The sequence below is a fragment of the Lygodium microphyllum genome, chromosome 4 (genome assembly GCF_053477565.2).
Source record: "Lygodium microphyllum isolate KBCC chromosome 4, Lygodium_microphyllum_v1.1.10, whole genome shotgun sequence".
NCBI classification, from domain to species: Eukaryota; Viridiplantae; Streptophyta; class Polypodiopsida; order Schizaeales; family Lygodiaceae; genus Lygodium; species Lygodium microphyllum.
In genome coordinates this window covers 105,624,935-105,647,521 of record NC_141138.1, presented here as the reverse complement: position 1 = coordinate 105,647,521, position 22,587 = coordinate 105,624,935, and the positions used below count along the sequence as shown (strand labels likewise).

Here is a 22,587-nt window from a genome sequence, read left to right as displayed (position 1 = left end):
CCGATTCTTCCTCTCTACCACCCCATTCTGCTGTGGAGTATAAGCAGTAGTGTACTGATGGACAATGCCCTTCTGCTTCAAAAAAGAATTCGGCATAGAGGACATGTATTCCCCCCCTCGGTCCGAACGAAGAGTCTTAAGTTTACAACCAAACTGGTTTTCAACAAGTGCAACAAAAGCCAAGAATGCATCATACACTTCTGACTTTTTCACCAAACTGTAGACCCAGCAAAAACGAGTAAAGTCATCAATAAAAGTCACAAAATAGTAACATCCTCCTAATGACTTTGTCTGCATAGGCCCACATACATCTGAATGCACTAACTATAATCTGGTTGTTGTTCTAAAAGCAACATCTCGGGGAAACGAAAAACGATGCATTTTCCCCAAAATACATCCTTCACACGAGTGCTCAAGAGGTCTCTCCAGTGGAGGTAATCCATCCAACATCTGTGTACGCTGTAAAAGCATCAAGCTACCAAAGTTCACATGTCCCATACGAGCATGCCATAACTATGCCTGTGTCATAGCAAGAGTAAGAGTGGATGTCAAATACGGAGACTGATCAACTGAAAGAGCATCCAACTCGTATAGCCCATGACATAAAGTGCTTGTCAAGACCAAAGTCATGTGTTCTTTGTCTCTAACCATGCATCTGTCATCATCAAATGTGACCTGCAATCCACAACGTGCCAAAGAAGAAATAGAGAGCAAATTCTTCTTTATACCGGGCACAAACAAAGCATCCTGAAGATGGAGAATAGAGCCATCAATGGCTGTGAGCATAATCTCCGCAATACCTCCAACAGGGTATGATGCATTGTTGGCACACTGTACAGACTTGCCAACTGGAGGTGCACCAACAGAAGCAAATAAATCTCCGCGAGATGTAATATGCCGAGAAGCACCACTGTCAAAAAACCAAGTATCTGCAACTTCAGTAGAGCTAAATGCTCTATCAGCCCAAGAGGTGTCATAACTGCATGTGTAAAAACAATAAGTCCCTGTCTGCAACAAAAGACGCGGACTCACTAGCAGTGGAAGGAGCATCAAAAACAAACATTCCTGACTCCTCCTTCTCTTTGGCAATGTGCTTTCTGCACTCAATGATGTAATGGCCTGGCTTCTTGCAATAATAGCATTTACCCTTTTTGGCTTGCGTGCTTCCTTGTTTCTAACTTATCTGTGAAGTGCTTGAAGTACCAAAACTCTACGGACCATTTTTCGCTTGGCTGTTTTTGCCCTTCTGCCTAGCCATAAAGGCCTGCTCATAGACTATAGCATCCACACCACTATTCCGTCTTGTTTACTCCTCCTTTAGAAGCAAACTGACTAACTGAATAAAAGTGATTGGCCGCATGGAAATCCTCATGGTGAGGTTCAAGGCCGTATGAAAAGCCCAGTACGAAGGAGGTAATGAGTCCGAAGTGGTGGATATCATCTGTGCATCCGAATAGAACTCATCAACATTCATGAGCTGCTCTCGCAAGTCCTGAATTTTATTCAAGTGATCCTGAATAGGATCACCTTCATTCATTTTCAATGTCTCTAGCTCTTTCTTTAAGAAAGAGATGCGAGTCTCATTGTTACCTCCAAACATCTGCTCCAAAGTTTGCCAAGCTTCTCGTGAAGAAGCTGCTGAACGAATGTGAGAAATGATAGACCGCTGAACTGCCAAAGCAATCAGCGACAAAGCTTGTGCATCCCGTGTATCCCATGCTTTTTGAGCTGCAGTTCTTGGAGGAAGTGGCTGAGGTGCAGCAGGCTGAGGTGCCCATTGTGCACGTCCTCCTGGAGGAGGAGTAACTAGAGCCACAACTCCAGGTCTAGTTTCTTCTCCACTGACATACTCCCAAAGATTCTTTGCCACTAGTACATTCTTCATCATGAAAGACCACAGTGAATAGTTATTACCATCCAATCTGTCCTCCTTGGATACATAGGTAAAGACATCTCCTCCCTGATTTGCCATGATTATCAATCACCAACAAGGCAATAGAGCAATGTCGAAGCAGGACAAGCTGGAAATTTAAAAATTTCCAAAAATTGCAGCAAATAAATTTCTGCAATTAGTGTGCTGAGATGCACTCTTTCAAAGCTGTCTGTAACACTGTATCAGCAAAATCCCCAAAAATTTCTAACAAATGTACCCCGAAATTTGCATCCAATGTGTCCCAGACACAGACACGTGTCTCAATGCTGTGTAGACTCCTGTATCCAACTATGATCTGGAAAAAAGGAAAAAAATTACCTCCTTTGCAGGTTGACTCCAGCTGGCTGATGGCGGACACAGATCCCGAGGCAGTGGCGGCGCGTGGAAGAACAACCGATGGCGAACCTGGGACAGGCGCTGGTGGCACGCACAGGACAAGCGCAAATGGCGCGCACAGGACTGGCGGCGTCTGCAGGAGCAGCGTCGGCACGCACAAGTACAAGGCGCGTGCAGGTACAGGACATGCGCAGATACAAGTGGCGCGCGCAGGGACTGGAGGTGCCTGAGGAGGTGGCAGCTGCAGGAGCAGCGTCAGCTGCAGCAGCAAGGCAAGTACAGCAGGAGCACGAACAGGCAAGTACAGAGGCGCAGGTGCGGTCGGGACTACACACTGCAATTAGGAGCTCATCTCTGATACCAAATGTGAGAGGGGGAGAGGATCGATGTGCAGCTGAAAGTGCAGTAGACAGTATGAGAGTGAAGAACAGAGTGAAGCACTACGTCCGATGCAATAGATTGAAAGAGTGTAAACTGAAGTACAAAGTACAACCCTTAAACCTTAGGGTTGTAGGGGGTGTTCACACCCAAACACAAACACAGTAAGTGCCCGTAAGTGTGTAACATAAGCACATACGAAAATAAGACTATAAGTCTAGGGGAAAAAACCTCTCCTACCGAGAGTAAAAAGTGCCCCAGTGTCCTACTGATCATCGACACTCCTATGTGAGCGTAGGCGTAAGTGAGACGTAAGTGAAATACCCCAACATAACGTACGTCCAAAATGGGTCCAATATCATGTTTAGGTAATGGAAACTTGAAAAGAAGTTAAGAACTTAAAAGAAGATTGAAAAAGAAGGAGGAGAAAAAGGAGAAGGAGAAGGAGAAGGAGAAGAATAAAGAAGAAGAGGGATGAAAGAAGAAGAACTTGGAAGAAAACAAGAAAGGAAAAGAACTTAAAAATAGAAAAGAAAATAAGAAAGAGAGGAGGAAGAGGTGGAAGAGGAGGAAGAGAAGAAGGTGGATTCCAAAGTCCTTAAAACGCCATTTCCGGATACTATGATCGGCCGAGAGATCCCCCATGGCATAAGCAACCACAGAGCGACTCACAAGAGGATACGCAACATTGGCCATGATGGAGACAGAGTGTCACTCTTCCAAGAGCCCCACACACCGAGATGGCTATCCAAAGGCATTGGTCACACCAGCCATGATATATGGTGCACCTATTTGGACCCTCAACATGGCTACATACCTATGGACAGATTCAGAGACCACACATCACCATGCTTTCACAAATATAGCAAACCATTAGTACAACATAACATCATTAGAACCAAATTTGTTGCCTCCTCCATAATGATGGAGACCCTTTTCCAAACCATTGTCTTCATACACAGAGTACACAACATGCATCCAAATAGACTACCTAAGAGAGCCTTCGAGGCCTCTAGACAACTAGCTCATGCAGGACATGAGACTTCATGGTATGCACAGGTTGAGTAGTGACTCATGGGATACAAGATCAACATGGACAACCTTCTTGTGAGAACAGGAAGAGATCGAAGCTCAGCTGAGAGTTGAGTAGACAGTGTAAAGTGTGAGAGCATGATACCCAATGCAATAATCTAAAGTGTAAGATGCAAATACAAAGAACAACCCTTGAACCTTAGGGTTTTAAGAGAGTGCTCACATCGGAAGTATATGAAACACGATAAGTGCCCAAAATTGTGTAACATAGACGCATAAAATAAAGGGAATAAACCTAGGGAAAAAAACCTCTCGTACGGAGAGTAAAAAGTGCCCCAGTGTCCTGCTAAAGATCACTGACACTCCTCTATGAGCGTAGGGTGTGTGAAACTCAACAAACCCCCCTGGAGTAAAGAGTGATCAAAATACAAGGGTTATCTACCGAAGGAGATCAAATTTGAAGCATTGCGAAATGCTTCAAATTTGTCACGAGGAAGAGCTTTGCTGAAGATATCTGCCACATTACTAGTGGTAGGACAATAGACAAGGATGATATCTCCGGCATGTAGCCTCTCTCTGACAAAGTGATAATGGATCTCAATGTGTTTTGTGTGTACATGAAGCATTGGGTTCCGTGCCACTACAATGGCACTCTAATTGTCAGTGAACAAAGGAGTAGGCTCCGTGACAAATACATCCAAATCAGCTAGCAAGCGTCTAAGCCATACGCATTCAACTGTGGTAGTGAAAGCTGCCTTGTATTCAGCTTCACATGACGATGTGGCAACAATGGATTGTTTTTTGCTAAGCCAAGAAATGCAAGATGAGCCAAGAAATAAACAATTGTCACTAGTGGAGTGACGAGAATCATAATCGCCAACCCAATTAGAATCACTATAAGCATGCAAGTGCAATGGTTCCCCCTTGGCATAAAGCAATCCAAGAATCCTAGTGAAAACACGCTTGACAGCTTGCTAATGTGACATGTGTGATTGGTGCATATATATGCTCAGGGCTAAAACTGCAAATCGTATGTCCGGCCTAGTGTTGCATAGGTAGATAAGGCATCCAACTGTTGGAGCATATGTGTATATCAAACAAGTCACTATCATCATGCAATGACAACTTCACTCCATGTTCCATTGGTGTACAGACTAGCTTCCAATCCTATAAGCCAAACCTCTCAAGAAGTTTACCAATGTATCTGGACTGTGATAAACCAATGTCTCTAGCATCATGAATAAATTGAATGCCCAAGTAATAGTGCAAAGGCCCCAAATCTGACATCTCAAAAGTTTGCAGTAAATTTTGTTTGAATACTAAAATCTGATCAGCATGTGTCCCTGTAAGCAAAAGATCGTCAACATATAGATAAATTACCAATAAGCATCCTCCCTCTTTACATACGTAAAGGATAGACTCTCATGAGCTGTTTATGAACCCTTGGCTGAGTAAAAAGGCATCAATCTTTGCATACCAACCTCGAGGAGCTTGTTTCAAGCCATATAAATCCTTTTTCAGCTTACAGATCAAGTATTTGGATCCCTCAACTGCAAAACCAATGGATTGTTGTACATACACTTCTTCATGAAGTTCCCCATGTAAAAATGCAGACTTTATATCTAGCTGATACACAGTCCATCTATAATGAGCAGCCAAAGCAACCATAGACCTAATGGTAGTCATGCAGGAGGTAGGAGCAAATGTCTCCTCGTAGTTAATGCCTTTCTTTTGTGCATAGCCCTTGGCTACCAGCCTAGATTTGGCGCAGGTTACAAGTGGCGCCCAAGTCGCAGGCAGAAAGGGCAGTCGGGCCGCGTACTGGTCGAGGCGCAGGAGCAGGTCAAGGCGCAAGGGCAGGCAGGCAAGCACAAGGTCCCAATGCAAATGGCGTTGGCTAACTGCTAGCAAGAGCAGGGCGGCTCTTGCTAAAAGGGCACTGGCTAACTGAGCGGAAGCTGGGCGGCTCCAGCTAAAGGGGCACTGGGGGGCAGATCTAGTACTACCTGGCAAGACAGACTGGCTTGCAACACCTGTTGCTGAATGCCAATGCCAAGACTTCTAGAGCTGCGAGCTGACGGCTCACTAGCGATGGCCAAGAAGCTGAGCTAAGCAGAATACTACTCCGATACCAACTGTGAGAACACGAAGAAATCAAAGCTCAGTTGAGAGTTGAGTAGACAGTGTAGAGTGTGAGAGCACGACACCCAATGCAATAATCTGAAGTGTAAGGTGCACGTACAAAGTACAACCCTTAAACCTTAGGGTTGTAAGAGAATGGGTGTTCACACCCAAAATCTAGGGGAAAAAACATCTCATACGGAGAGTAAAAAGTGCCCCAATGTCCTACTGAAGATCACCAACAATCCTCTGTGAGCGTAGGCATGAGTGAAACCCAACACTTCCCCCCTCCTCCCCTTTCAATATGACCCTGACTTCCCTTTCATACACCTCTCCCACATTGAGAGAAATTTGATTATGGACATGACCTTTACCAGCTGCATATACAGGATACATGGACTTTACCTAAATCGCCTCTTCCACTAAAGATGTACTACTACACTGATCACTTTATGAGGAGTGCAAGAGATGGTTTCATTGTGTATCACAAGTACATGAAATTTTCATGCTTTTCTTAGCATTTCATTAAAGAATTAATCAAATGTGCAAATGTGACTTGCACATGTGAGTTGCAAGTTAGTTATGTCACAGCATGGGACATGGGACCCCAAAATATTAGTGAGCGCCAAAGATAAAAGTTGTGAGAAGTTATCCTAGACAAGCACTAGGTAGTATCTTGTGTCAGTAGACCATTTAATTAACAATAAGTATCATTGATGACAGTAGAGAATTGGCATTAATTGATGAATTAATATCAGATCCGAGCTAATCAATGATCAGAATCACTTAGGTAAGATTGGACTAACCAATTTATGTTGGGCCAATCAAAAAAAAAATTTGAGCCATAAATAATTATTAAATCTATCACAAGGAAGTGAAATTTTCATGCTTTACTTAGCATTTGATTAAAGAGTTAATCAAATATGCAAATGTGATTTGCACATGTGAGGTGCAGGTTAGTTATCTCACAATGTGAGACTTGAGACCCCAAAATATCAATGAGTGTCAAAGGCAAAAGCTGCAACAAGTTACATTGGACAAGTGCTAGGCAATACCTAGTCTCAGAATTTAACATGGACCATTTAATTAGTAATAAGTGTCAATAATGACACTAGAGAATTAATATTAATTGCTTAATTAGATCATGTTGTTGGATAGTGAGTGCTCGAGGTCACTTGGGTGATAAATTTACCTTGCTAACTAAATTGTTGGCCAATCGGATTATTTTTCTAAGCCATAAATAATTAGCATTTGATTAAAGAATTAATCAAATGAGCAAATGTGACTTGCACATGTCAGCTACACATTAGTTATTTTACAATATGTGACTTAAAACCTCGAAATATCAATGAGTGTCATAGGTAAAAGTTTTAACAAGTTACATTGGACATGTACTAGGTGGTACCTAGTATCAGAATTGGCATAGACCACTTAATTAGCCCCAAGTGTTAGTAATGAAGCTAGAGAATTGACATTAATTAATCAATTGACTAATAATAGTTTTGAGCTATTTTTGCCTTTGGCACTGACTAAAATTTTGTCACATTTGTACATTTCATTAACTCTTTAATCAAATGTTAAGCAAAGATTCAAATTTTCACATCCTCGTGATATATTGAGACCCAAATACCTAAATGTATGCATGCCACATGAGATGCAAGCAGCCATTGGTTAGCTCAGGGCATCCTCTCATTAGCTTGAGATTGAGACTAGGAGGTCAGTCCACATTCTCATGATATTGTGAGATCAAGATACCTAGATGTATACATGCCACATGAGATGCAAGTAGCCATTGGTTTGAATAACTTAGGCTATCCTCTCATCAGATTGAGATTGAGACTAGGAGGGTAGCCCACATTCTCAGAGCTAAGTGGATCTGCACAAACTATATCAAGAGCATGTGGAGAGCGAGAAGCAGTATATCTACAAATACAAAGCCTATAGCATAGTTCAAGCTAGGTGCCCCACGCTATTTGAAGGAGACACATACCTCAAACTAGTCATGGAGTCCCCAAACCAATAGTTTCCAATTTATCTACAAATACAAAGCCTATAGCATAGTTCAAGCTAGGTGCCCCACGCTATTTGAAGGAGACACATACCTCAAACTAGTCATGGAGTCCCCAAACCAATAGTTTCCAATTTGACTTTTGAAAGTCTAACCTTCTTCTACATATCCATTACCACAATGTCACTCTTTTCATCATGCTTCCAATCCATATCAAACCAATCCAAAAAGTCCATATGTGTAGAAGACTACATTTCTTCATGGTGACTATCATGAAAGCCAAAAGACATATTTGTATAAGTCAACTATTTACATGTATTATCACCCTCACTGTCCATCAATACATGTTGCCTATCCACATTATGATCATATACATTAATATTCAAACCATCAATAGGTTTCATCTTCTTAGATGCATTATGTATGTTGCCTTTTGAACCATCTCATAAAGAAGACCTAACATTCGGACATACCATGACCAAGTGACCATATAATGTTGCAAGCATTGGACCAATCCTACTTTTTTGTTGTTTTTTGTGAATAGTGGGTGGGAATATAAACCTCCCGCATCATTTGATCATGGAATGCACCTATCCAATCTAGTAGTGCATTGTTCTTGGCATACCATAATATGCCATATGTGTCACGGTTAATAAAGTTAGTCTTTATAAACAAAAGGAACCGTTCCATGAACCACTTAATGTGTTGGCTCCATAGTGAATCCACTTGCCTTAACATATATTGGTTCCTAGTACCCATACCACAACACGTGTACATACCCCCAATCTCTCTCTCTCTCTCTCTCTCTCTCTCTCTCTCTCTCTCTCTCTCTCTCAAAAAGCCCTTCAGACAATATATTCTCTCCACTCTTTCTTTCTCTAATCTCAAAATCAAATTTCAAGCTCAACTTTCAAGCTCTCTATTCTCAAACTCTCTCTCCTAAAGCTCTCTACCTCCACTCCCTCAAGCTCGCCTTCACCCTATCTTCACTCTCAAGCTCTTCATCCTCTCTATCCTCAAGCTCTTAATATGTAAACTCCTAATATAAAGTCTCTGAATGTTTGGAGTGTATTATTCTAAGTCCCAACATTAAGTATAGGCATTAATATTGTATGTACGATTCTTTTTCATTAGATATAGCACCAGACGTAGATCCAAGATTTATTAGTCCAATTAGTACCGTACTAGTATCGGACGGTACTAATCAAGCACTATCGGACTATTGAGAAACCACTTCTTCTGTTTCCTCACTTTAATTAGGGTTTTGCACTGATAGTCCCAAAAAGGGCTGATGTCCTCATTTTGGTCACTTTCAATGGGCGCCACTCAGTGGTGTGCCACCCTAGAAAACTTATGCCTATAAATAGGCCATCACTTCCTTCATTCTTCAACCACTTCGGTCATTCTTCACCCCTCTTCTTTCATCACTCTGACATTCTCTCTCCTACCTCTCCACTGCCCTCACCCCTTCATGCAGATATTGTGGTTCCTGGTGGGCATTCATCCTTCTCCGCTCAACTTGGCGTCATCATCCCACACCTGGCGACATATCTACTACTTGTGTTTGCTGATCAAGGATATTGGCATCAACTTCCCTCACCCTGGCATCATCTTCCCACACCTAGCAGCACATCTACTGCTTGTGTTTGCTAATTAGGGGCATTGGCGTCAACTTTCCTCACTCAAGAATTTGTGTTTGTCATCATCTAGCATTGCCTCCACATTTGTCGACCTTTCACACAAGCGCCAACATCCAAGTTCCTACAGTTCCAATTTTCAGCATTCTAGCCGCTGGGAGTTGTGTTTGCTGCCCAAGCTATCTCCCCAGCGTCTGCAAACTGTGGTTTGCTCCTCGATAGCAAGTGATCATCTTCCTCATCTCCAACGGCATCTGAGGATTGCGGTTTGCTCCCTCGACAGCTGTCCTTCACCTTTCAGTGACTACTTCAATAGCCTACTACTTGGAGGACTGCATTTCGCTCCCTTTACTATGCGAATTTTCACATGTACTGCCACCTAATTTAGATAGGACAGTGCAATCATCTTATGAGCTTCCACTCTATTGCATCAACTCTCCTTCATAGCATGATTCAGTGAATTATCTCTATGTCCTTGTGTTTCTGAGTTTCTATACTCTCTCAATATTTGCCATGCACACTCTATGTTTCTCCCCACAAACCCTATTGTCTCTTTGGTCTCTTAGTCATTTTTCGACACAAACGTGACAACCACGGTTTTGTCTCATAGGCCAATGTTGGCCATAGAAGCCTATTGAATGCTGCAATTTCCATATCAACCCATGTAAATACGGAGTAAAGAACACCAATCGAGGGAGAAAGATGTGTTCCTCAGGGGCTGTCAATGAAGAAGGAGTAGGGGTTAGGCTAGTAAATATTACTAGTTTTAACATGAGAGTAGCTACCCATGAGATAGAGTATCACAAGGTATTATCCATCCAATACTAATACAGTTTACAAACCACATATGTCTTTGCTTCAATTTTCAACGATGACTCATGAGCATGACGGGAGGTTGAGACAAAATGTAAATCAAGACTCTAATCACAAGTAATTTCCAAGATCCAATTTTACTTATGAAATTGAAGACATGTAGAATGGATTTAGAAAAAGATAGCTACAATGATGGATCATGGTTCATGGATCAAAGTATAGGAAGTCACAAGTGCCAAGCGGCAAGTACAAAAAGTACTAGATAGTAGTGTTTTGTTTTTTTGCAAATAAAGTCTGCCTAATTATATTACTCCAGAAACAACCTTGAGTACAAAAAAGTGCTCATGCTCAACAGACTAGCTAGAGCTGATGCAGAGTCACAGATATATCAAGTATACAAGCCTGTCAGGGCGGTCTAGGGGGGATGGGGGCAAGAAGCCATGGAGGGGGGGTGTATCGCCATCTGGGGCTACTTGCCTGCATCACGAAAAACAGTTCTTGGCCGCCCCAAGTGCACATGAAATGAGAACGAAGCTCCTGACAAGCTCGAGACTCGCCCTATACCTGGTCCCATCGACCACAGAGGGAATGGATGATGGAGGTCCAAAGCTCTGCTAAAGTCACTTGTACTGAAAGTCTCTCCCAGCCAAAAACCTCCTGACACCGTGCCTTCCAGATGTGCCATCTAGTAACACTACCTACGATCTCCCATACCTCAGAGCAGTCTGCTTTGGACTCCAGGACCTAGCAGACGAGTAGAGCCTCCAAACCGACCATTGTGCATGACCCAGCCTCAATAATGAATATCGTGTCCTGCATCCCAACCTCATATAGCAGCCATAGCCACTCTCCCGAATCCCACTCCAACTCATCAAGTGGCCTACCCTCCCAAATCCAGAGGTGCCACTCCCTGAGCTCCTCCCAGAAGATATAAGGGTCCAACCGCCATGTCTTCCCCTGAAGACCAACCACCCGAATCCTCCTCCATGAAAGGACAACTATCCCCTCATCCCGTTGTCCTCTGTCAAGGGCCAGATGCCCCCCCTTCTGTACGGTGAAGAAAGTCCCATGTGGGGCGCCGCCCACTCTACCTGCCACCTGAAGGGGGATACATGTTGGTGAAAACCTAGCAGCCCATACCTCCCAAGGCTCTACCGGCTCTCGTATTGGAGGGGCAAGTCACTCCTAAGGTATTGCTGCGTCAATCTTTCTTCTCCTCAACTCAACTCGTCTCTGGCAACCTGATGCCCGCTGCAGCACCTCCTCGTCCACCACCCCCTATACACCTCTCACCATGTCCTCATGGTACGAGTCGGGCCATCTTCCCACCCAGCCCACTAGATGTGGGGGCACTCGCCAATCTGTACCCCATCCTGATCTCTAACCTAGGGATTCCAGATTACCGGCTCACAGTCTATCTCCTCCTGGCAGCTCGGGGGGATCTGAATTAGGGCCTTATAGATGCCCTGCCACATACGAAGCCGGTTGTATAGGAAGGGGGATCTAGGGGGGGTGATCTGTGCTGTCGTGAAGATCCATCTCAAGGATGGCCTCCAATCACCGCCAAGCCTCGGTCTACACTCCTATAGACCCTCCTCAATAGGACCTTCCAAGTCTACCCTCCTGGTGTGAGGCCGCCCTAGAAGGTATTGGACGGTCTGCCCTCTCTGCACACCCATCTAAATCCAAGGTGGACACCCCACTCCGTGCTAGAGTATGGGTCTGTAAGGAAACCAACCGACTTTCGCCAATTGATTTTCGCTCCCGCTGCAATACAGAACACCTCAAGAGCCAGTCTCACTCTCTCCAGCATCAGCTCATCGTCCTCTATGTAAAGTGTTGTATCATCTGTATACTCCAAGTCTAACAACTCTGTCTCCTCTCTCACTGGAAGTCGGAGGCCGCATAACCCGTTCACACGTGACCCGAGGTAGTGAGACATCACCTTTGCAAAGAGTAAGAACAAGTATGGGGCCAAGGGGCAGCCCTGCCGGACCGATCTCTCCAGCCGAAACTCCTCCCCTCCCTACCACCTATGAGAACCCTCCTGATAGCCGATCTGTATAGTGCAAAGACTCCGCGGATCCATGCTCGGGGAAAGCCCAACCTCACCAAGGTGCCCTCTAAGAAGTCCCCGTCCATCCTGTCATAGGCTTTCTTGAAATCTAGTAGTAAAGCCAAACCCTCACCACTGTGCTAGGCCCACTCTGTCGCCTCAAAGAAGGTGAAGACATTGTCTAGGATGCTCCTATCCTGGACAAAGCCTGTCTGTGTGTCATGGATGATGTCTAGAAACACAGGGTGGAGTCGCCTACCAATCATCTTCGCTAATGCCTTATAGGCCACTGACAACAAGGTGATCGGTCTCCACTGGGATAGCTCCAACCGGTCTCACCCTTTAGAGAGGAGACTGATAATACCTACCGATAAACTCATTGGCATCCGTCCTGAAGTGAAGATCTCCTGGAAGGCCAACAGTAAGGGGTCCTTCACCACCTCCCAATAGATAATGAAGAAGGCCTTAGAGAGGCCATCCTCTCCTGAGCATTTCTGCCCATCCTGTGTATGGAAAGCCTCCTCTAGTTCCTTCTCTATGAAGGGGTCTAGGAGGGAGTCTCCCATCTCCTCTATGACGAGGGACACGATGTAATCCTAGACTTGTTGTCTACATCGTTGTCCTCTAGCTGAGGCTACCTCCTGCTGGAAAAGGCGTCTATAGTAGTCAATAACAATATCCATCACCTCGTCTTGGCTAGAACGGATCCTCCCATGTTGATCCCGAAGGCTGTATATCTGCTCTCCTGAAGTGCGGGGCTGATACACATGGAAAAACTCCCTACACATCGTGTTCCCCTTCTGCGCCGCCTGGAAGGCTGCTGAGGTGCAGAATGAGAACTCCGAATGCCTGTACTCTAGGCTAGCAATGGTTGCTCATGCATACACCTCCTGTGCATGGAGAATGGGATCCCCTAGTGCCTCCTATAGTAATCTCTGTGTGGCTGTTAGGTCTCACCGGAGTGCCCTCTCCTCCTCCCAACTCTGTTGTTTGGCTTGTAGGGCTGCCTCCTAGCAGATACTGCTCGACTTGGCTAGGACCTCTGCCACCTCCTCTGCGATTGGTCCCTCCTACCCCACTCCCGAGTCCAAATCTGCTCAACCTGTCTCTTCACCTCCTCCCTCTTGTAGATCGCATCAAGGATCCGACAAGATCGTGTGTCTAGAGTAGATGCTAGGGGGTCAAGTGTCAGGAGAATCAGACAGTGATCGGTGGACAAAGTGGTGCCAGTCAACTGTCCTACCTAGTGTCCCGCGAGGGCATCCCTACTCTCCCATATAGAACTTGTCTAACCGCACCAGCAAGACTCCGCCTAGCCGCCTGTATCCCCAAGAGAAATCTAGCGACCTCTCCCTCCTGTGGAATGTTGGGTCTCTCCAAGCATCGCGTGCTCCTACTACCAATAGGAAGATCTCCCATGCCTCCTGCTCCTCCCCAACCATGCCTTGGTAGTTTCTACCTTTGCCCTACTAGTCCTCTAGGGCCTCCAGGTTGTTGAAGTCTCCTCCAACAATCCAAGAGTCCACCTCTTGGAGTCCTGCTGCGATCTCCACCCAGAACCTATTGCGTGCCCTAACCTCGATAGGGGTTATAGACATTGAGGACTCCAAGGCATGAGTCCCCGATATCCAATCTGATTCATAGCACCCTCCTTGCCACGATCATCCTGAGGTCCCATACACAGGCGGTGAGGCTCGAGTGAATAGAGGTGCATACGCCTCCACCCCTGCCGTGGACACCGATGGTGTGCTCCCGGTAGGTGTGTCCTTCCCTACTTGTTGGGCTTGGGCGGGAGTGAGCTTGTGCTCATGTAGAAGTAAGATATCGTTGATCTGTCCGGCAAGGGCAAGCTACAGCTCCTACCAAATGATCAACGTCCTGGAACCACGTGCTCCACTATAGTGGAGGCTATTTACATTCCAATATGCAAGATGTAAACTCATAGGGAGACCTGCGACTGACTGAACAAGCATCCGTTCGGTGTGGAAGCTGCTGACGAAGAAGAGAAGCTATAAGGCATGCAGATACGCTTCGTTGCTGGCTTGGACTGTGAACTCCATTCCCCCATGGTAGCCCTCGGACGAACCATGGGGGTGATGGACGTGTCTTGTTGTACCACCAAGGCATCTATCAACCAGGCAGAGAGGCAAGACTCTGTACACTGTTAGAAACGGGCCGCCTGCGTGAAGGAGCACTCGACCACATCCATCGGAGCTCTCCACTACAAGGGGGCTCGAAAGATAATGCTCAAATGTGGGACCTCGGCCCCAGCCCACCAATTAATGTCCTTCATGCAACCTAGCCACTATTGGGAGAAAAGTACAAGTCCACCTTCTCCCGTGTACTAGAAGATGTGGTCTACCACCTGGCTCTTCACCTCCTCCTCTATCTGTGTTGTCATCCAGTCTCCTATGTGAGCGGTCTACAAGAAGAAGGCGTAGTTTGGTCCATCCAATGGTGCTAGTAGATGGACCTTGCCACTCCTTGACTTGCGTACCACAAAGATTCCCACCTCCACGGGTAGTGGAAACTCTCCGCGCTCCACAACTCTCAGGTAAGACCACAGTCCACTGCGAAGAAACTCCCGTGGTAGCAGCTGCGCCCGTCTCGGGAAAGTGTGACGGGTGGCATGGACAGATAAGCTGGTGGCTGTGGGGGGAAGGGAGGCTCGACTGCCTGTGAGTGGAGGATGTCAGCATATGGGGCTCCTCCCCTCCTGTGGGGAAAGGGGGGGGTCACCTGTGCTGGGTGGGGACCGGGGGGTGGGGGCGTCCGCGGGGGTGATGGTGGGGAGGGGTAGAGTCAAGGGCTGGTGGGGTGGTCAGAGGCACACAGCAGGTGTGGGGCCAGTAGCCTTGAAGGGGAAAGGGGGGGGGGATGGAGTTCCTCGGGTGAGGTGGCCTGTGACGCCTCCGTGGGGGGTGGATGCCGGAGGGGGGAGTGTTGCTGAAAACATTATTGATAAGCTATTGACAAGTCATAGACTGTTGTTGTCTAACTATAGAGTCTTACCCAAATGAAAAGTTAAGGTAATGAAACACTGCAGGGTCAGGGTGTACCTGTTTCTTGTATCGTTTCACTAAGACTGGAGAGAGATGCACTGCCTCTGCACACTCAGAGCACATCTCTGCAAGACAAAAGTAGAAATTTGCAAGCTCCAGAGATGGTCCAGTAGACACCTTCTCCAGGCAGCTAATAATATTGCGGCACACCCTGACACCACTTTCTGCATCCCCTAAAACTCGACAACAGTTCATTAAAGGTGTCAAGGCATCAAAGAGAAGCACGTGCAAAGGATGCTGCAAAATACACCATATGTTTGTGTATTAGACACTCAATAAAAGCATGAATTGAAATCACCTCATCACAAACACAAAGTGAATGGAAACAATCTGCAAGAGTGCAAACCAGCTTTCCAGAGAATTCAGAAATGAAATTCTCAAGTTGAATCCGAGCATCTTTAAAATGTCTCTCTTTATAAACCAATGTGGCTGCATGCAATTTTTCCTGTGCCTGAGCTACCAGATCCCAAGGCCTTTCGTTAAGGCGGCTATTTTGTGAACTGTTCAATGTTGGATCTAAGATTCCAGAGCATGAATCACATTGCCACAATGCAAGTGGTTCTTCATTAGCAGTATTTTGTGCCTCCTGGAATTTTTTCACAACTACCCCACCACAACCCTTGACATTGCACAACACTCCCTGCAATAAACATAAAACTTGAGAGAACTTTCTGAACCATATTTAGTTGATCATCAACTCAGCTCAAATTGAACAAACACAAGAGCTTAATGGGACTTTCAATAAGTTTTATATCCCAGACCATGCATTCTTTGAAATGCAGGAGTCATGGATTGTTTCACATTCTTCCTGGAGAAAAAACTTTCTTTGATTCACAAAATCTTCACCCACACCACTTGGAAATAGGATGAAGACAAACTCCACATGGGGATATAAAAATGGCAAGCAGAAAAGCAACATGCAGAATTGACCATGGCAATCAGAGACAGGTTGCAGGCTATCAAAGAGTTACCTACAGTATGCTCCCAAACTGCATTACAAGTTTGATTAAACATTTAGATGGCCCTAGTATAAGCGATGCAGTTCCTTGCGTCACAAGTTATTTGTTTACCACTTGTGCCAGAAGCCCTAGAATGACAATGCAGTGGGGCCCTCAATCAAAAAGAAAACTGAGCTTAGGTAGGCTAAAGTGAGGTGGAAATTTTACAAAAGACCTGCCCCTTGATGGTGAACCTTGAATCACCCTCTTGCATCAAACTCAATGTGGTCTCTTTTTTCCTTTTTCAAGCCAAATATCTCCAAAGCTATGTCGGCAAGCAGAGAAATAAGCTTGTCAAAGGCAACTTTTAACCCTACAATTGTGTACATGAAGCATAAGGCCTGCTGCTTATTTATAAGAGACAAAAGTGAAAAATTTGTCCTTTCGTTGGCCGTTTGCTAGGCATCCAAGAAGTTAGATGTCCTGCAAGTAAACCACCATTTCAAAAGTTCGCTACAATCAGAGTTAATCAAACAAACTTTTAAATGAAAATATGAAGCATTTGGATTCGGAAAGCAAAATCAATCACTCATGAATGGTGACTTTCAAAGAGGAGAAGGCTGGTGGAGAGTGAGAACCACCACCCTATTTTAATATGCCTACAAAAGGTTTCAGCTATATCCAATACAGGACTGACAATAGCCATCTTAGGGTGGTTACATGAAGGATTTCTTTGTATTACCCAGGCAAAAGTAGCTCCTCCTGTAGTCAAAACGTTTTCTAGGTCCATACGCATGGCTTTTTAGAAAGGGATATTCACCAACAAGAAGCCAGAGCCTTTACTGACAAAAATGACTCTAGAGAGGGGACCAAAAAATAAGCTTTTAACTAACCATTAACAAGTCCAACGACAGAATTAGGCATGTGTGCATATACACCTAGACCTCCTCTCATAAATAGGATGGAGTCCTTCAGCTTAAAAGACTAGGACGTGTGCACATATCTTGGAAAGAAGAACTGGTAAAAACACATCCCCCCCCCACCAAAAAAAAAGAATATTGCTGCACCCTCTTGAAAGGTAACAGACAACAAAAAGGCGATTAAGGGATTTCATTAGCAATCCTCTCACACTTGACACTAGTTACAATATCATTCAGTATGTGTCCATCAAATTAAGTCAGAACATGTATTACTTATCTAGCGAATAAGTGGAAAGGACCAAGCAGAAACCAGAAAATTGGCTCTGGACATTAGCTCCTTTAAGCTAAGTCAGTTTAAAGTTACCAAATCTGACTTGATATGTAGGATTTTGCTGAAATACTATGGAAGATTATGCTTATCACCATCATACCACAGAACTAGAAGGAATTCTCCTGCCAATTACAAACACACAAAGTTTTGGTACCTGATTGAAGTTTAAAATGCATCCTGTTACCCACACTTTGTGGCTTGACAATCTAAAATCAGAGAAGAATGCAAAGGAGCTACTCTCTGTTTACAAGGAACCTGAGCATCTTGGGACAATCTTAGTGGGAAAGAGTGCCCTCGTCACCTCCAGATTTGTTGCCACATGGCAGCAGTTAAATTGACCTATAGTGAAACCAACAGGCAACAAGCATTGGCACAAAGTAAACCAATCTGTCGGCAGCAGACTATAAGGAGCAACCTCCCTCCACTTTCATCTGATGTGAGAGCTTATACATTCCCTTCAGTACATAAAGAGGAGTTAAGCAGCCTCCCTCTGGCACTTGACCTGATGTTAGAACTTTTGTAGTGTCCCTTCAGTACTTGACTAAGACTCAAGAGGGAGTAAGCAGCCTCCCTCCTGCACTTTCAACTCCTCTTCGTATAGATAATGTGTTTACAATAAGATCCAAACTGTGTTCATTGTGTCCCCCTATTCCTCAGACAATGACATGCCTAGGCTCTCATAAAGACACACTTTATCTGCTTAGTCACTTCTACCCATTACTCTTGAGCTTTTAAATACTTAATTGTGTTCTAAACACTAGTCTGAAACTCATTCAAGCCTTGAATTCGCAAACTCCTCACCTCATAATGATACATAGAGTGATTGTACCTGCATATTGTATGAAAGCCTGTAACTGCGAATATATTACATCACAAAATGGTGTGCCTAGGCTCTCTCACTCACAATTTGCTACATCACTTCTTCCCATATGATTCTCTGTTCCTCTCGAGTCTTTCAATGCCTGATTGTGTTCTAGAGACTAGTTTGAACAACACAACTTATGCAAACCTCAATTTCATTATATTTTCACATCATAATGATACATAGGGAGATTGTGCCTGCATAGTGTATGCAAGCATGTAGTTATAAATATCTTATGTCATAAAAACCAACAAAAGAATCTTTATCGATGAAACCTCAAGAAATCGATCAACTGAAGAAGAAATTGGTTCGACGCAGCGTGAACAGCAACATTCAAAATGTTTTGTTACTAATAGTTGATCCCTCCTGGTGATGCGTGACTCATACAGGTTGATGTAAGATAAGCACAGCTGAAAAAAATCAAGGTCCAAAACTTAGAACCATAATAACCTTGTACACAGTTAGACATTCAAGTCAAATTTGATAGATTGAACCAAACAACATATATAGCAAAGCATACCTCTTTATCGTGAGGAATGTCTTCAGTTGCTCTGACATGCATCACATCTCCTTCAGAATAAAAACAACAGTTTGGTCTGCATACACCCAAAAAAAGCAAAGTAAATCGCTGCTCAGGTTTGATATGATCCTCAAATTAGCATTAATCCTTCATCCCTGTTAGGGGGGTAGCAACACAAGCTCGTTCGCTGATGTCCCCTGAACACACCAGGCCTGGATGAACCAGATCAGACATGTTGATTCCTCAAATACAAATATTTCAAGTATACCGTCCTGAGAGGTAGCTTTCTCAACACTACCAATTCAGCAAAAATTCTCAAACTCTATTTGTTTGGATGGTAGCCATAATGCTTGAAAAGTGACTTACCGGATGTTCAAAATCCGACCAAAGGCTGCATATCATGTTTCAATCGGTGATATCTTACCTTAGAAGTACTTACTTTGAAGTGACAAATTCGGTACCATTATTTCTCAATATGGCCAAATTTGAATTATCACCTTTAATTGGCAGAACTTGCTGAAAGCCAGGGTTCACTATAGCTCAAACTCATGAAAGTTTACCTTGTGTCCACCATCAACACATAATTTTGATGATTTCCTTGTAATTTCATGTACACAACATTTCTGATTCTGAATTAAATTTTTCTGAAGTACTCTGCAATCTTGAATGGGTGCTGTTGGTATGTATTCTGCCATCTAACCATGAAAGAGCATAGGCTATGCATTGTGAGACTCCATAGACTATCCTGTATGTGTCTGCCCCCAATATGATGGTGCCAAACATTTGCTCTCATGATGTTACAAAGAGGAGATAGGAGAACTGAGGAGAGAGAAAGTGCTAGACAAAGATGAAGAGAGAACAGAGGAGAGAGGAGGGAGAATGATAAAGAGGGAGAGAGAGAGAGAGAGAGAGAGAGAGAGAGCGAGCTAGGAGAGAGAGAGAGAGAGAGACAGAAGAGAGAATGGCGGATCGTGGTTGCTGCCGTTTGCCCTTCGTCGGGTGAGCTCGTCCATCACCTGTCCTGGGCGTGGAGGTCCCTGCCGTCGCCCTTCCGTAACATGGCCCTGCATCTCTTACGCCTCGCCCCTGAGCGTCGCCCTGTCTACTGCCTGTCGCGCCCTCCGTCCCGCCCTGTCTACTGCCTGTCGCACTGCCACATCTGCAGCCGCCCCATCTCCGTCGCCTGTGCTGCTGTTCGAGGCTCCGCCTACGTGTGCTTGTCCGTTCCTGCAGAGGCGCCCACCTCCTGTAAACCCTAAACCTGACGACCTGCGTGTGCTTGTCCTTTCCTGCAGAGGTGCCCAGCTCCTGTAAACCCTAAACCTGACCGTCATCAGAGAGGCAGCATCCCGGACAGCGTGCCCACTGATCTGCACAAAGAGAGAGAGAGAGAGAGAGCAAGGCTGGCGCCATTTCTGTTCCCCATGAGCTCCTGGTTCGACCGCTGACCGGTACACGTAGTGATACAGCATGGCGGGTCTGGATATGGCTTGTATAGACCAAACGGTGGCAGCACTTGGCCCGGATTCTGATACAGAGGAACCCGAAGATATGGTTCCTTGCACACAGGAGATGCCCCCTGGTCCTGACTTCCAGCCTGTGGGCAAACACACCAAGCATACGTCAGATGAGACAATGGATCATCAGGATCGTTCTTATGCGCAGGTTGCCTCGGATTCTGTGGACTCTCAGGATGTTGACTGGGAGCATCTCTTGGAGTTTGCCAACACTCTACTTGGCGATTATGTGCAACATAATCAGGAAGCGTTTGCTGACTCTGGAACTGAAGATGTTCTCGAAGCCACTGTGGACCCGAAACATGTCTTGCACTCATTTTCAGTGTTTTATGAACGCGCTGTTATACTCTTCTTCACTGGCAGGATCCTAGTGCTTTCCCGTATCCGTCAGTGGCTGCGCAATCTGTTACAAGGAGAGTGTGTTGAAGAAATTTTTGTTGGGCCCAGAGGTTTCTATGAGGTGTTGTTGAAATCTGAGAAGCATCGTGCTGATCTCCTGTTCAAACTGCCATTGTTCTTTGATCGCCGTTTGGTTCATGTTGTGCCATGGCGCCCAATGGCAGATTTTCAGCGCCTGCTTCAACGTGAGTGCCCGGTGTGGGTTGAAGTGGAAAATTGCCCGGCGGTCTATTGTCCCCTGTTAAAGGATGCCATGGCCATGGTGGGCACTGTTCTGGTCCCCCCGAGCCTCAGGGCCATGAATCGTAACCGTTTATGTATGTTATGGGACACTGCTAGGAAAAGGCTTGCGTGGTTATGTCTTAATTGCTCAGGCATGCATCCTTTGCACTTTCGGTTGAACTGGGGTAACTTTGCAAGGCACTGCTTTTCGAGTGGGAAATTGGGGCATTTTATGGCTGAATGCCCAGAGAACCACTGACTTCACATACTGAGCATGTTGTGCTGCCCATGGATGATATGGCGCTTGATGCTCCGTTGCAGGATGCAACCCAGCCTCCTAGAGTTCTGGACAAAGGTAAACAACAGGTTTCGGGTTTGGATTCCCGTGGCAATGAATGGGTTGATGTACGTACAAAAAAAGGTAAAAGGTTTGATGTTGGCATGGCGGATACTGTGCCTACTGCCCCACAAGATTCCATGCGCACTTATATGCGCAGGAAAGAAATGTTGTCTTCAAAGCACAATGCTCCCGCTATGACTTCCTCGGCTCCCCGTCATCAGCCTACCAGGAAAGCATATATGGACGAGGTCCGAAGGGTCCACCTACTAAATTGGCTTTTGATACTAGAGGCAATGTGATTACCCCGTGGGATCATCATTATCCCCGTTCCATCCCCAAGACAGCAAATATACCGTCCACCTCCAAATCTGGCCGTCGGAACTCTTTTGTTGTGTTAGCTGATTTTTTGGATGAAGGAGTCCTTGACATGCTAGCAGAAAAGGTTAAATCGCGGCAAGCTGTGCCTCGTACCTAATTTTCCTTTTGAACACACATGAAGATAGCCACGTGGAATGTGCGGGGCATTTGTTCTCGCCATAAGCAACATGCCATGTGGACTGTATTGCATGAGAATCAGTGGGATGTCCTGTGTGCTGTTGAGCACAAGAGTCCCGACGAAGCAGGAAAAGTTGTGGATTCCCATGGCTTTCGTTTGTTTTATGCAGGGACACATGTCATGCATTATTCTGGGGTGCTTATGATTGTGCATGAAAAATATCAGCCGGTTCTTATTAAAAATAATGTCCACGGTCATTTTGTGGTGATTGAAGTTGTATTTGAAGGAGAGATCTTATGGCTACTTGGCCTCTATGCTCCAAATGATCCTTTATCCAGCCGGGGTCTTTGGAATACTTTGCGGGCATCCTTGTCACTCGGCAGAAGGGTTTTCTTGATGGGGGATTTTAATATGTGCGTGGATACTTCGCAATCCACATCGGAGCATTCGGTAATGGACGCTCCGGAAAGTTGAGTGTGGAATGTGTTGGCTCGTGACGTTCTTAAACAAGACCTTTGGTCTTGGCTACACCCTTCTTCTACAGGGTTTACTTTCCACTCTGCGCAATACGCGACTACATGGTTGCAATTGGACCGCATGTACATAATGCAGAAAGATGATTTTCTTCGTGGGATGCTCGAAATGAAAGTGTTGCAGCACTATGCC

At 45.1% G+C, this 22,587-nt stretch overlaps 1 protein-coding gene across 3 annotated transcripts in view; it reads right to left on the bottom strand.

The window, feature by feature from the left end:
- The window catches only part of LOC148037434 (uncharacterized), an 86,822-nt gene that overhangs the window by 10,028 nt on the left and 54,207 nt on the right, over window positions 1–22,587 (bottom strand). For all 3 annotated transcript variants that reach the window (XR_015690651.1, XM_087676369.1, XM_087676370.1), the window contains exons 7-10: window positions 18,948–19,023; window positions 18,703–18,837; window positions 15,723–16,016; window positions 15,374–15,613 (exon numbers count right to left, since the gene is read on the bottom strand). Coding sequence is in view for 2 of the 3 variants with exons in the window: in XM_087676369.1 (XP_087532495.1) it covers window positions 15,374–15,613; window positions 15,723–16,016; window positions 18,703–18,837; window positions 18,948–19,023 (745 nt within the window). In the remaining variant the exon portion in view is untranslated. The remainder of the gene's footprint in view (window positions 1–15,373; window positions 15,614–15,722; window positions 16,017–18,702; window positions 18,838–18,947; window positions 19,024–22,587) is intronic.